The sequence below is a fragment of the Plecotus auritus genome, assembly GCF_963455305.1.
Source record: "Plecotus auritus genome assembly, chromosome: 10".
Classification (NCBI taxonomy): domain Eukaryota; kingdom Metazoa; phylum Chordata; class Mammalia; order Chiroptera; family Vespertilionidae; genus Plecotus; species Plecotus auritus.
The window spans coordinates 47,509,816-47,524,582 of NC_137785.1; the positions used below are offsets into that span (position 1 = coordinate 47,509,816).

The following is a 14,767-nucleotide window of genomic DNA, read 5'->3' on the forward strand; positions in this document are numbered from 1 at the left end:
TCACCTCGAGAGAGGGAGGCTTAGGGAGGCGCCAGGGTGGAGAGCCGAGCAGAATAGGGAAAAGCCAAACGCGGACTAGAGGTTGGACGCATGGGGGCGCTAGGATGGGTGAGAGAGAGATCAAGCAGCGCCAGGACGGCCCGCGGGGGGCGCCACTGTCCCGTAGGAGCAGCCCGGAGAAGAGCCGACAGGGAACGATGTGCGCCAGGGGAGTTTTAGGAGAGCCCGGGGCTGCGAGGTGCTGCTGCGGGGAAAGCGGAGCCGGGAGGAAGGCCTGGCTCGGGGAAGAAAGGTCTGACTCCGCGAAGCGCATGCGCGTGCATGGGGGGAGGGGCCTGACCTCGCTGCAGCGCCCGGCCCGCGAGCAAATATTTGACATTCCAGACTTATCTCGAGGGGGGCGAGGCCCGAAAAGCGACGTTTCCCCCTCCCCCGGGCCCGATTGGCTTAGCGTTTCCAGGGTGGGCGGTCCAGAGAGGGCAGCGGCGCGTGGACACCAGGCTACACCCCAAGGGGAAGCCCTGGTCGCCGGAAGCCTCTAGAACAACTGTCTACTTCCCACTCCCTCCAGGCTGCCGTGTCCCGGTGCGAGTCACTTCCGACCCTGGCGCTTCAGTCTTGATCCTTCAAATGGGGACGCGCCGGAGTGTGGGTTCAGTGGGCAAGGCGTCGGAGGCCCCCTCCACCCCGGGCGTGTGCGCTATCCGAGGGTCCGGACGCAACGCCCTGCTTTTCCGAAATCGCGAGGTGAGGCTCCCGCCTCAGTTTCAGCTCGGTCTTGGCCACCCCACGTTTTTGTTCTCGCCGTGTTGGAGTCCCTTCTTCCCACCGGATTCTTACTCAGTTTCTTAGTCACATAAATGGGGAAATACAGGGCGGCCTGGAAACTCGCCGTAAAGGAGCCTCACCAAGATGGACGAGGCGAAAGGGTGCTGGAAGCCCTCCACGCGGGACTGTCCGATTGGGATGTTGGTCCCGGAAGGAGAAGAGGTTCTGCCGCCCGCACGCGCACATTACACATTTGCTTCTGGTCCCCACCCGCCAGCGCGCTCATCTCTAGGCAACAACAGGCCCCTCGTCAAAGGGGCAGGGCTACAAAAACGGGCTGGAGTCCCCACGTGGGGTAGGGTTGAGGCTCCTGGCCCGGACCATCCGGCTTGGCCCGGTCTAGAGTGCCACTCTCTGGAGTTGGGGAAGGGGGGTGCCTTCCTCCTCCTTCCGCAGCAGCCAGGCCGCGCACCTCCGAACGCGCTTTGGCACCAGGTGCACTTCCTGGAGCCAGGCTAAGGCCTGGCCTTTCCACCTGTATGGACAAACTCTGCCCTTTGACCTCATGACCCTCCCCCCCCCCCCCGGCTCTAATGACCTCTCGGGATCTCCCCAGTCTACCTCTGGTGATGGGCCTCTGAGTGATACCCGGTAACTTTAACCGTCCCCTTTGACCTTTGGTGACTTCTGTCACCCCCAGATCGGCCCGACCCCCACAACTTCTACATCGACTCCTGGTGATTTTCACAAGTCCCATATGACCCTTAGGACTAGAGAAGGCCTCTGGTTTTGCCGTTTTCTTGGCTGAGGCCTCATGGTGGGGAAGAGGAGGAGGAGGAGGTGGAGGTCGCCCCAGAAATCAGCCGGCTGGGGGAGTGGGAATCTGGGTCCTAAGCACGCCCAGGCGGGTTGGTGAGCGCGCGTCCCGGGCTAGGTTCTAGCAGCCTCCCCCCCACGGCTTCCAGAGCCGCCCTCGGTCACGTGGCCCACGGGACCCACAGGTAACTCGCCCAGAGAGGATTGGGGCGGTAGCCGCCCCGCCTCGCCGGGCGCTGCGGGCGGGTCTCAGCAGCGCCCACTGCGCCAGCCGGGCCGCAGGTGCCGCCCCCGACACAAGGGGTCCCGCCCTAGCTGATCCGCGTCTGCCGTCGGTCGGTGCGAGCGTGCGCCTCGTCGGTCCGCGTGTGCGTGGCCGAGCGCCCCCTTTCTCTGCGGCCATGACTCCGGCGCCACCGCAGCCACCGCCCCCGGGCCAGAACGCTGCCGCAGACTCTTCCGCCGAGACCTGCCCAGAGTCTGGACCCCTGGTCGTACTGTTCGGGGCCACGGCCGGTGCACTGGGGCCGGATCTGGGCTCCGATGAGACCGACTTAATCCTGCTAGTGTGGCAAGTGGTGGAGCCGCGGAGCCGCCAGGTAGGGTGGGAAGAGGGTGGTGGCGTCCCCAGGGAGCTTCATGATCCAAAGGCGCAGTGGTTGATCGGTTTCCCCCGCCTCTCGCAGGTGGGGACGCTGCACAAGTCACTGGTTCGCGCCGAGGCGGCCGCACTGAGTCCGCAGTGCCGCGAGGCGAGTGGCCTGAGCGCCGACAGCCTGGCGCGGGCCGAGCCGCTGGACAAGGTGCTGCAGCAGGTGAGCGCCCGGGGCGCGGTGGGTGGAGACACTGCCGGACCCCAAGTACATTTCTACGCAGGAGAGGCCGCAGGAGGCGAGGCCTGGCGCGCCGGGACTAACTGGCCGGGGCGGTAGGACGGGTTCCTGTTGTTTGAAACTTTCATCGACTCCCGCGTGTGCGTGTGTTCGCGTGTGCCGGCCATTTCGGGGGTGGGGGAGTTCTTACCTTTCAGTCTTTCCAGATCCACCCTATTGAGGGGGTGGGGATGGAGGCCGCGAGACCCTTCCGAGAGTCCCCGGCCGGCGGGGGAGTGAGGCTGAGACTGAAACTGGGAACGTGCCCAGCCAGGTCTCTCAGAACAGTAGCCAGAAGCCGAAAGAGCCAAGGGGCCTTGGTCATAGGTCACTGTTCCTCCCGCCTGCGACCTCGGCCCACCCACCCGCCTGGGAGACGCTTGGGCGGGGGCGTAGGGCGGTGTCTGCCCCAGAGGCAGACGCCGCCAGGTGTAAGCTGCTCTGTAAGACGCTCGTTTAGGCCTGCCCCAGCCGGCTGTCCAGGCGTGGGCGCTGTCCGGACCCCGCCTGGAGGCTACCTGCCTCTTGAGTGCAAAGGCCTAGGGTTGCCTCCTGGCCCTGGCTGAAGTGGGAGGCTGTTCCCATTGCTGTTTTCTCTTATCTTCACTACTGTGCTCAACCCGTGTCTGACTGTTGAGTATAATGAGTGTAAATGCTTTACACGCACAAATTCTTTCATTTTCCAACTCTGGTAGTTCCTGATGAGGAAATGGAAGCACGAAGATGTTTCAACCTAGTCTGTTGCAGAAGGGCTTCCAGGCTAACCCCCACTTGGGGAGTGTGTTGAAGGAGAGCTGGGTTGCCTTGCTCTGCCAGTCTCAGACAGTAAAGTTGGCACCGGGGAGGTTCTTGGGGCTGTGCTTAGTGCTTATACCTGTTCTCCAACAGGGATGGAGGCTGGGCAGTTTCAGGAGTGCCACCCCCTCTATGAGCAAACAGCTCAGTGCCAGCAGGTCAATAGGGTGTGGGTCAAAGCTCATGCTGCCCCTGGCGTCCAGGTGTGGAGCTCTGTCCTTGGAATTTCTCTGGCCCTCGGTTGGTCAGACCTAGAGGCGGGGCTGCCATTGACCATGAGCCGGATGGGCCTCAGGCAGGACTGGGCCTCTCCCACCTGTCTGAAGGTGGAGCCTGATCAGGGACAGGTTTAACCTGCTTTGCCCCGCCCCTTCCCACCTGCTTGTCCCACTCCACCAGGTGTTTGCTCTGGCCCCACTCCAGACTCCTGGAGTGTGTGCAGTGAGGGATTGGGGGGTATGTAACTGCCCCCTTTTGGCCTGGAGAAGCTGATGGTGGACTGAGGGAAAAAGGGAACTGCAGAGCCAGGCCAAACAGGTATGGCCACCTACTCCCCAAACAGGGTAGGGCTGGCTGAACATCTGGCAGAACCAGCTTTGCAGCCTGTGCCCTCTTTCTTCCTGCCTGCCCAGCTGTGAGTCTGTCTCTCTCCCCAGTTCTCACAGCTGGTGATCGGGGATGTGGCTCTGCTGGGCGGGGGCCCCTACATGCTCTGCACGGATGGACAGCAGCTACTGCGACAGGTCCTGCATCCTGAGGCCTCTAGGAAGGTATGCCACTGAGGGCACAACAGGGCGCAGGGTTCCCAGGCCATCCATTGTCGAGGGGGTGGGCTGCTCAGTTTCGTCTACTCATCCCTGCTCACATGTGCCCCCAGAACCTGGTACTCCCCGACACCTTCTTCTCCTTCTACGACCTCCGCAGAGAGTTCCATGTGCAGCACCCAAGCGCCCGCCTCGCCAGGGACCTCACCGTGGCCACCATGGCACAGGGTACCTGTGACCCAGAGGGGTTAGAGTGGAGGGGCAGCCATAGGCTCTATGTGTCTGAGTATGTGCATGCTGGAGGTTATATGAACATACCCAATTAGCATTATCTGCTGAGTCCTTAAGTGCATGTCTGTCTGGATTGGGGCACATTTGGAAAGTAGACATGTCTACATATGTCTGGGCTGGGGGATCTGTAAGGGCATACATGAGCAGGGCCAAAACAAATGTGCTTGCTGGGATTCCCCGTGCTTATGTAGGGGACTTGGGCCTAGGTGAGACCAGTCATGGTGCTCACGCTGATTGCCCCAAGCCTCCAATGCTGGGATTTCCTCATTGTAATTTCACTGCTCATAGAGTTGGGGCTGGAAACAGATGCCACAGAGGATGACTTTGGGGTCTGGGAAGTGAAGACAATGGTAGCTGTCATTCTCCACCTACTTGAAGGGCCCAATGGTAAGGTTCCCCTCACCATCTGTTACCCGATCTCTCTCAGGGATGGGTGAATGCTTGCCTATTAATTCCTCAAAGTCCCCTTCCCTAGTTCTTAACTTTTCTGAGAGACCATATGGTGGGAGCCCCTTTGTCACCTCCTCTTCACCTGTCCTCTTTTTAAAGAGTTTGGTGGGGAGACCCCCTCCACCAGACCCTGCTGACTCCCATGTCATCTCCTCTTAGGTCAATTGTTTTTGAAGCCCGAGGTGATAAAGCAGAAATATGAGACTGGACCTTGGTGAGTGCAGGGCAGGGATGGGGGTGACAATAGTAAGGCACCTTTGTTAACAGGACAGATAGATAGCTCTGACCCTGGGCCCTACCCCCACAGCAGCAAGGCTGAGGTGGTGGACAGTGAGACCGTGGTTCGGGCCCGTGGGCTGCCCTGGCAGTCATCAGACCAGGACGTGGCTCGCTTCTTCAAAGGACTCAACATTGCCAGGTGGGTGCAGCATGATGGTGGGCCCAAGAGGGCAGGCCTACCCAGGAGATACTAACATAGCATTGGCCCCACAGGGGTGGTGTAGCCCTCTGCCTCAATGCCCAGGGGCGAAGAAATGGCGAGGCCCTCATCCGCTTTGTGGACAGCGAGCAGCGGGACCTAGCATTGCAGAGACACAAGCACCACATGGGTGTGCGCTACATTGAGGTGGGGCTTTGGGCTGGGAGTGGAGCGGAGCGGAGCTGAGGCCAGCCCCCTCAGGCCTGAGACTCACGGACTGTCCCCACTGTCCCCACAGGTATATAAAGCAACAGGAGAGGAGTTTGTAAAGATTGCAGGGGGTGAGTTGTGCCCCCAGCAACACCTAGCTCCCCCTGCTTCTTGACCCATGTCCCACTTCCCCACCACCCCTTGCCTTTCTGCTCCCCTGTGTGCCAGGTTTGGATGGGTAGTTGGAAGGGCATGAATGAAGTCAGTAGGTGACTCCCATGCCACCCTCATCAAGGCACATCACTAGAGGTGGCTCGGTTCCTGTCGCGGGAAGACCAAGTGATCCTGCGGCTGCGGGGACTGCCCTTCTCAGCTGGGCCAGCAGACGTGCTCGACTTCCTGGGGCCAGAGTGCCCAGTGACTGGGGGTGCCGATGGGCTGCTCTTTGTGCGCCACCCTGACGGCCGGCCCACTGGTGATGCCTTTGCACTCTTTGCCTGTGAGGAGCTGGCACAAGCTGCACTGCGCAGGCACAAGGGCATGCTGGGTAAGCGATACATTGAACTCTTCCGGAGCACTGCAGCCGAGGTGCAACAGGTGAGAACCCAGGGCTCCCCCACCCCCATGTGCTTCTCCAGGGTGCCCCTTTCACCCCACTCCACTCCGTGTCCCTGCCCTACTTGGCATGACCAGTTGCTGCCTTCCTTATTAGGTCCTGAACCGCTATGCTTCCAGTCCACTCCTTCCCACAATGACTGCTCCACTGCTGCCCATCCCCTTCCCGATGGTAGCTGGGACTGGGAGAGACTGTGTACGCCTCCGAGGCCTGCCCTACACAGCCACCATCGAAGACATCCTAAGCTTTCTGGGGGAGGCAGCAGCTGACATCCGGCCCCATGGTGTGCACATGGTGCTCAACCAGCAGGTGAGGCTGCTGCCAAAAGGGGGACACACAGAGAGGAGTGTGTGGTTGGGAGTAAGATACCCTTGCTAACAGGATAGACTGCTTATAAGATGGTGTGCACAGGGCCGGCCATCCGGCGATGCCTTCATCCAGATGACGTCAGCAGAGCGGGCCTTAGCTGCTTCTCAGCGTTGCCATAAAAAAGTGATGAAGGAACGCTACGTGGAGGTAGTTCCCTGCTCCACAGAGGAGATGAGCCGTGTGCTGATGGGGGGCACTTTGGGTCGCAGTGGCATGTCTCCTCCACCCTGCAAACTACCCTGTGAGTATCCCAGGGCTGGGGAAGTAGGAGGCATGTGGGTGCCAGGTTGTTAAACCTTCACTTTCTACAGTTGGGACTTCTTTCTGGCTGCCCCACTCAGGGCAGCGCCGGGCCCCCTGCAGATGTACTCTCTACTTCTGTCTCTAGGCCTCTCGCCACCAGCCTACGCCACCTTCCAAGCCACCCCAACACTCATTCCCACTGAGACGGCAGCTCTCTATCCCTCTTCAGCACTGCTCCCAGCTGCCAGGGTGCCTGCTGCCCCCACCCCCATTGCCTACTACCCCGGGCCAGCCACTCAACTCTACATGAACTACACAGCTTACTACCCCAGGTACCCTGCTGCTAAGAGAACTGCATAGACTTGCCCCTGTCCTGGTTTGGAGGAAGGTCATGATCATCTTCCTGGGTCAGATAACCTACGGTCTGAAAGAAGGGAGTGAGATGTGGGTTAGTTGATGCTATCTACAAACTAGAATGGAGATGATGTAGAGGACAGGGTTTTAAGGAGGAGGAACTGAAATGAACTAAGTATAAGTCAGAGGCAAGGGAAGAGGGAGGAAAGTCCTGGTGTAGGCCATAGATAGGACTGAACTAAAACCCTACTTTTCCCACCCTAGCCCCCCAGTCTCTCCCACCACTGTGGGCTACCTCACCACGCCCCCTGCAGCCCTGGCTTCTGCTCCTACCTCAGTGTTGTCCCAACCAGGAGCCCTGGTCCGTATGCAGGGTGTCCCATACACAGCTGGTATGAAGGATCTGCTCAGTGTCTTTCAGGCCTACCAGGTGAGGTGTGACTAGGGGGGATTTGGGGACTGGGCTTAGCCTAGAGCTCCCTGCCCTAAATATCTGTTCCTTCTGCAGCTAGCCCCTGATGACTACACCAGCCTGATGCCTGTTGGTGACCCACCTCGCACTGTGCTACAGGCCCCCAAAGAGTGGGTGTGTTTGTAGGTGAGGGAGTCAGGAGGTAAGAGGTGGCTGATGTCCTCAGCTAACACATCTCCTGCATCCAGAGAACCAGTGCCCTCATCCTGGTGACTTCTTTCTGAAGGCACTCAGAGGAGCTCAAGCCCCAGCTCCATCCCCCCACTTACTGCTCTGCTGTTCACCCCAAAGATGATGGCTGAATCTTGCATGTAGGGCTAGGGGTGGAATGGTGCTACCCTGCTCCCAATGGCCTGACCTGGGCCTCTTGAGTAGCACCTGGAGAGCCTTTGGTCTGTTCTGGCTATGGCCCATGCCCACAGATACTGTGGGGCTGACATCCACAGCAGGCTTGCCTTCTTTTTTAAAATGTAAGCCCTGGTGCCTTCAATGTATGACTCCTGGGAGCTTCTGATGGGGGAGCAGAGAAACAGAGAGTGCTGGCCCCAGTCCCCAGGATGCTTGGACCTCAGTGGCCACACTGTGCCAGGGGTGGTCCCACCTAAGGCTGCCAGCCCCTCCAGCTTGGCACAAGGAATACCAGACCAGCAAAACCAACAGGCTGTTTTGATGAGCTGTACTGCAGTATTCCCAGAGGACACTAGGGGGCAGGAGGCCCTCACATAAAACTCAGGCTTGAATTTTAAAGCAGACTTTTCTGCCTACTTTTCGTGCACACCTTGGGCGCCTAGGCCAGTTGTCCTGAACTCAGCAGACATGGTGGAATGTCCTTTGCACCCATTAGAGGATGTAGAACTGAAGCTGCAGCAAGAATTTGGAACTCTACCCTCTCCAGAAAATAAACAAAGGTTCCTAACCACGTGGACTTTTTAAAAGCCAAAGTGCCCTTAGCTTTGGCCCCCAGGGTGAGGGGCTCCTCACCCACCCCAGGCAGAGGAAAACTCAAGCAGATTTCAAGGAGACTGTTGACCTGTCATCGTTTATTATTTCAGCACTGTAACTGAGGAGCCTGAATTGCTGGCTCTTCCTTTTGTATTTGTGTAAGGAGCACTGTACTCCTATAAAAGGTTTTAAAATACAAAATGTACAAGAAAACACAATCCCGAGTGCTGTAAACTGAACATCATCCATTTTATAAAATACAAGGTTTCAACTTGAGCCCATATGAGCCTTAAAGATGACCATCTGTTCTGAGTATCAAAAACAGCTTCACAGCCAGACCCAGCAGAGCTCTGATGATAGTGAATAGCCCTGGGCAGCGGTGGGCTGCACCCCAGGCAGCAGCACCACACGTGATCCCGGAGACAGCTGTTCCTTTTAAAGCTGTTTTCAGCCATGTTTCTCTGTGCATCTCTAATAAGCAGAAGGCTCCTCATCCTATTCTTCAACCCAAGATCTCACATCGGCTGGAGGGGGTAAGGGTAGGTGCTAGCACATGCCCAACTGCTCAGTGCTGCTAACTAGAACCCAAATTGCATAGTCCAATGGATGTGTGCTTTAATACCACTATGTTGCACAAAAATGTAAGTCTTTATCTACAAAGCCAAAAAACATTAACTCTTACACCAAAGCTTTTACAAAGCTGATACAAAACTGCTTACATAGTATACAAAGCTCTATTTTAAAATTCAACTTTTATTTTAAATAGGAAAGCATTTCTAGTGCTACAGGCATCAAGGTATTTAAAAGGCATCAAAATTTGGTGCATAGCAACTCTGGATCATAGAGGCTTTTATTCTTGAGGACAACAAAGCAACCCCCAATGGATCCTGCAAAGAGAACTTTTGCAAGAAACCCATGTGAGGCAGCTATACCAGGGACAAAAGGGTGGAGGCAAGTCTGACCAGCTCTGTGGAACTTCATCTTATTGGCCAGCCCCCACAACCTCCAAAGGAAGCTGTGGGCTTCCAACCGTAGCCCTGAAATATCTCACTACACTACATTTTCAAAGAAAATATGAAAACACCCAGCTCCAAGAGGACCAGAGTGATTTGCTGAAGGACAAACATTGTTTCTTAACTAGTTTTAAGGGAGAAATCTAAAACATGGTTTAAAGAGAGAAAAAAACAAAGAAACACTTCCTCATCCTGGGTCAATAGCTCCTACCTGGGTGACTAGGTGGTAGGCAATGAACAAGCTTCCTCTGCCCAGGACTCACTTGGTCTCAGTAGAGAATCCTGGCATCTAGGACCCACAATCCCCTGGAATAACAACATCAGACCTTTAACCAGACTAGCATGCAGTCTCATATGTAGGCACTCAAAAATTTTGCTTTCTGAATAAATAAAAGTACATAATTTCACATGAAAACATACTATAAGCTTCAGGAGCTTTGAAATGGCCCAGGCCTTGGACCAATAACTTACCCTATTAATGGAAGTGGTAAGGATGGGGCTTGAAAAAAGCACCCAAGTTGGGCACTCCTTTGGTAGACAGCAGGTTGGAGTTTCTTGCTGGCCCCTGTCTGAGTGCCAGCCTCACCTGCAGCAGCACCAGGGCATCTTTGGTCTGGAGGGTCAGGTTTATGATGCTACCTCATTTTTTTATTTGGCTCAAAGCCTTTTTGGGAAAAGGCTGGTTTTTAGGCCATGCAGATGGAACAGGGTAGGTGAGAATCTTTTTAGGCTGTAAACAGATGAGGGATAAGCCTTCCGTGCCAGTATGAATCTTAAAAGCTTCCCATCTGGAGTCTTGTGTTTTCTCTGCTCTTGTTCTGAAGCATTGCTCATTTGTGCTTAATTCCTGACACAGCCTGGCCCCTGGAGATAAGTTAGAACCAGCAAAGTTGCCTAAACCAGGGGTCGGCAAACTCATTAGTCAACAGAGCCAAATATCAACAGTACAACGATTGAAATTTCTTTTGAGAGCCCAATTTTTTAAACTTAAACTTCTTCTAACGCCACTTCTTCAAAATAGACTCGTCCAGGCCGTGGTATTTTGTGGAAGAGCCACACTCAAGGGGCCAAAGAGCCGCATGTGGCTCGCGAGCCGCAGGTTGCTGACCACTGGCCTAAACCATCATGAGACTGGCTTCAAAGGTTACAGAGCAGCCAAAGGCTAATGCTCCCACTTAGAAAAGGATACAAAAAGGAAGAGCACTTGTTTGTAGGATGGCAGGAACTTAAAGCTATGAAGCTAAAACCTCACCTTTCACAGTCACCTTATAAGTAGCTATCTTACCCAAGGCCCTGAGGGAAAAAAGCAATTTCAACATCAAGTCAGAATGGAGAGACTGCAGGAAGATCTAGAAAGTTACAAAAAGGCTATGCTCTGGAATGTCATTTAATATTCCAACACTTCAATGATTGGAATGGTCTCTTCTCATTTTATCTAACAGTTTACTTTTATAGAGGTATGAGCTACATTTGGCTTTTATTTCCTATGAATCTATGAAAGGCTTCAGGACACATGCTGAGTTTCTGAGGCATAGGTGTGGGCTTGGACAATTTTTTTCTTTTATGTTTGCCTCTGGAAAGTTTTATCAAAAGTCCCTATTTTAAAAATATTAAAGCTAAAAGGTCCTTCAATGACCACAAAGCAGTTCAAATCACTAATTCTAGCTAAGCAATGAGGTCATCTGCAAAAGCAGCACCTCTGAAATGAAGAGCCTGCTGCGTTCACACTCAAAGCACCCATCATATAAAAGTATCCTATTCAAAAATAAAAAGCAAAGCTCATTTCCCCAAAGCTCAAACAGCCTCTGCTGTTGCTGTTCTTTTACAAAATCTACCCAAGTCCTGAGGTGGAGGACTGCTGCTTTCCCCAGTGATCCCAACTCCTGGCGCCAGTCCTGAAGGCCGCAGAGTTGGAAACGCAAGGTCCAAGGACAGAAACATGCTGAGAAGTATGGTGGTGGATGCAAGGTTGCAGCAAGCACTGTCAGAGCCCATCAGATCTTCCTAAATCCAAGGAATTGGGACCAGGGAGGGGAGCCTCCCTGCTCACCCCTGTTCCTTGGGAAACAGAAATCTGAGACATGTCTCTCCCAATTATCTCGTTCACTGAAAAACAAAAGGGAGAGTAATTAGTGACCTCTGTGTGACTGATCATGATGCTCAATGCCAACCTCTATTTCAAAGCCATTTTTCCTCTTGCCATGGCTTTCTATGAAGGTAAAGGCAGTGCTTGAAACCTGCTCCTGAGGTGAATGGAAATATTCTATAAACTGTTTCAGATCCCTCTCTCTCCCTTTCATTTCAGTTGGGTTGTGAAGGTGGGATGGCTGAGAGAACCGAGAAATGATGCTCACTCTAAAGGCTCATGCTCTAGAGCAAAGGATAGGATACTTTTCATAAATGTGTTCACTGATCCTCACTTTTCCTTAATTTGCATCCCTTTAGGAGAGTTTTCCTTTTCTGATCTTACAGTGCACCTCATATATAAAGTGGATGAAATGAATGTGTTGTTGAGGGTAAACCACTGGGATTTGAAGGTTATTTTGTTACCCTATGTTTATGAAAGCATCCTTTATTATGTGGGGGCATTTGTATTGTTTCTTGATGCTTTCTGATTGCAGACTCTTGCTTTTCTGTTGGTTTTCATGACTGGGAACACAGTGCTCTGTGAGGTCTAGTGCAAAGAATTTCAATCTTAAGGAACCAACATAGAAGAAAACACCCCAAATAAGAAACTTTAGTTCTCTTACCATGAGAACTCTGCTTTGAAATGAAAATTCTTTGCTTTACAACTAAAGATTCTATTCTCAGGCATATAATAAAAGAACTGAAAACATATCTACATAAAAACTTGTACTCAAATGTTCATATTAGCATTATACATAACAGCCCCAATGTAAACAACCCAAATGTCTACAAAATGATGAACAGATAAACAAAATGTGGCCTATCATACAACAAAATATTATCTATAATAATAAAAGCATAATATGCTGTTTAGACCAGACGAAGCCAGGGCTGCGAGGGAAGCCCAGGTCCTGGATGCCTGCTGGCACCCGGAGGGAAGCCCGGGTCCCGGGTGCCTGCTGGCAGCCAGTGGGAAGCCCAGGTCCCAGAGGGAAGCCGGTGTCGGCAGCCAGGGGAAGGAAGGCCTACTCCTGCACGAATTTCATGCATCAGGCCTCTAGTCTATATAATAAATGCCTAAGCGATTGTTACGGCGGAATGACCAGAATGACCAGTTGCTATGATGCGCACTGACCACCAGGAGGCAGATGCTCAACACAGGAGCTGCCCCCTGGTGATCAGCCAGAAGCTGGGCTCATGGCTGGTGAGCGCAACGGCGGTGGCAGGAGCCTCTCCCGCCTCCACAGCAGCACTAAGGAGCAGTGAGCAGGTGGGCGGTAAGGAGCGAGGGCTCCCGGACTGTGAGAGGGCGCAGGCTGGGCTGAGGGACAACTGCACCCCCCACCCCCCAGTGCACGAATTCTGTGCATCAGGCCTCTAGTTCAGCCATAAAAAGGAATGAAGTTCTAATACATGTTACAACATGGATGAAACTTGAAAATATTATGCTAAGTGAAAGAAGCCAAACACAAAAGGCCATATATTGTTTGATTCCATTTGTATAAAATGGCCAGAACAGGCCAATCCATATAGACATAAAATAGGCAGTTTCCAGGACTTATGAGAGTAACTGCTAATGCATATGGAATCTCTTTGGAATAATGAAAATGTTCTAAAATTAGATAGTGGTAATGGCTGCATAACTATGTGAATATACCAAAAATCACTGAATTGCACATTTTCAAAGCTGTTATAAACAAAAATAGACCAAGATAAAAAAATTCTACACTTAAGAGTTTGATGTGGTTGTAGATCAAAGGAGATACAAACATTTTTTTAAAATTTTCAAGTATTAACATCTAATCTTTTTATAGTTTAGGTAGTTAAGAAAACAAATTCTTCTAACTCATACTCATTATGGCTATAAGAAGAAGGGAACTAACATTTATTCATTCCACAAATATTTATTGAACATCTATAGGTTAGACTTTATAACTAAAATTTTATATCTTATTTCAATTAATCTTCACAACATTTAAGATCGCTACTACCCTACTTTATACATCAGTTAACTGAGTCTTTGACAGTTCACATAATTTTGCTTAGTAAATAAATGGCAGAGTCCGCTTCAAAATACCTGTCACTTTTTAGAGGCCAAAAGACTAAAGCAGGGAAATCATTTAGAAAAAGAAAATGCAAAGGACCTGGGACAAATGTGATACTCGGGGAGGGAAAGTGAATATAGTGTAGTGATGGTAGGAAGAGGGAGAGACAAAAGAAGGACTGACTCACCACTACCACCACCACCACCACCAAGGTTTTGAATCTAGAAAGAATGGTGCTGTCACTATTGGAAATAAGCTGAAGAGGAATTTAGAAGAGGAAGGTGGTTAGGTAGGTTAGGTCTGAAATTGGAAATTAGAACATCCAACTGGAAAAATCCTGTGGACTACAGTGAATAGAGCAAAGAGATTTAGGCATCTTCATGCTAGAGACCTGGAAGAATGGGCTAAGTTTTATAGTTTCACCAAAGAGCAGAAGGCTGAAAATGAGTGGGAGTAGCATTGTACTCTGATAAGAAGATAGGAACTGAGGAAGCACATATGTAAGCAGAATAGTAGCCGAGAAATTAGCTTTGATTTGAATACATGCTCGGCCACTAACTCCATGTGTGTCCTTGGACAAGTTACTTCACATATCTAAGACTCCATTTCTTTTTACTATTATGGTGTTAAACTCATAAAATTTCTTTCAAGTGTAGAAGTATATTTTTATGTAAATGACAAATTTTTAAGTGGCAGCACTCAGAAAGGCAAAGAAATAAAGGATGAAGATTTGGTTTGATTGTGGTTAGTATTTAATGTAGAATAGTAAAGAAGTAGGGACTAGCAGCTAAAGGAATCTAATTACTAAAGTGATGATTAATCAGTGCTGGCAAGCTAGTAATCACTAATTGAGACCAATTTTTGAAGGTATTGGTACAGACCTATGAGAGAGAGGATGCTTTTTAAGTAAATCTTCTAGACTAGGATTTATTTTTTTTTTTTTTTTTTTTTTTTTTTTTTTTTTCCTGGTATCAACATGTTTAATTTATTATTATTGCAAAGAACAGTTTTCCCATGACTAGTGAAATAGAATACATATAATATATTTAAGGATCTGCACCCAGACCACAAAAAACGGGGGTGGGGAGGAGGAAAGAGAAAAGCAGAAAACAAAGGAGAATAGACTAGGATTTATTGACTATCCATGATGGTTTGCAAAGAATGGAATTAATCTAAACCTATTCCTGACTGTTAGAAATAAC

The 14,767-nt window shown here is 51.5% G+C and overlaps 2 protein-coding genes across 4 annotated transcripts in view; one reads left to right on the forward strand and one right to left on the reverse strand.

The window, feature by feature from the left end:
* Positions 1 to 1,738: 1,738 nt before the first annotated feature.
* On the forward strand, positions 1,739 to 8,662 carry ESRP2 (epithelial splicing regulatory protein 2; the record flags this gene model as incomplete). 2 transcript variants are annotated; one of them, XM_080645671.1, is made up of 15 exons in its annotated part: positions 1,739 to 2,183; positions 2,271 to 2,399; positions 3,908 to 4,021; positions 4,129 to 4,243; positions 4,595 to 4,693; positions 4,916 to 4,970; positions 5,064 to 5,174; positions 5,249 to 5,381; positions 5,473 to 5,515; positions 5,680 to 5,981; positions 6,097 to 6,309; positions 6,412 to 6,610; positions 6,758 to 6,944; positions 7,231 to 7,396; positions 7,475 to 8,662. In XM_080645671.1, 15 exons carry the CDS (start codon positions 1,986 to 1,988, stop codon positions 7,562 to 7,564), a joined length of 2,154 nt encoding a protein of 717 aa, XP_080501797.1. In that variant the 3' UTR covers positions 7,565 to 8,662. The 2 variants fall into 2 exon arrangements, with proteins under 2 accessions (XP_080501797.1, XP_080501796.1); XM_080645670.1 differs by having other exon boundaries at positions 1,986 to 2,399.
* The window catches only part of NFATC3 (nuclear factor of activated T cells 3), a 116,266-nt gene continuing 109,957 nt past the window's right edge, over positions 8,459 to 14,767 (reverse strand). The window contains exon 10 of one of the 2 annotated variants that reach the window (XM_080645668.1): positions 8,459 to 11,499. In XM_080645668.1, the coding sequence (XP_080501794.1) occupies positions 11,378 to 11,499 (122 nt within the window). In that variant the 3' untranslated portion in view covers positions 8,459 to 11,377. The remainder of the gene's footprint in view (positions 11,500 to 14,767) is intronic. The other variant, XM_080645669.1, reaches the window with a different exon arrangement.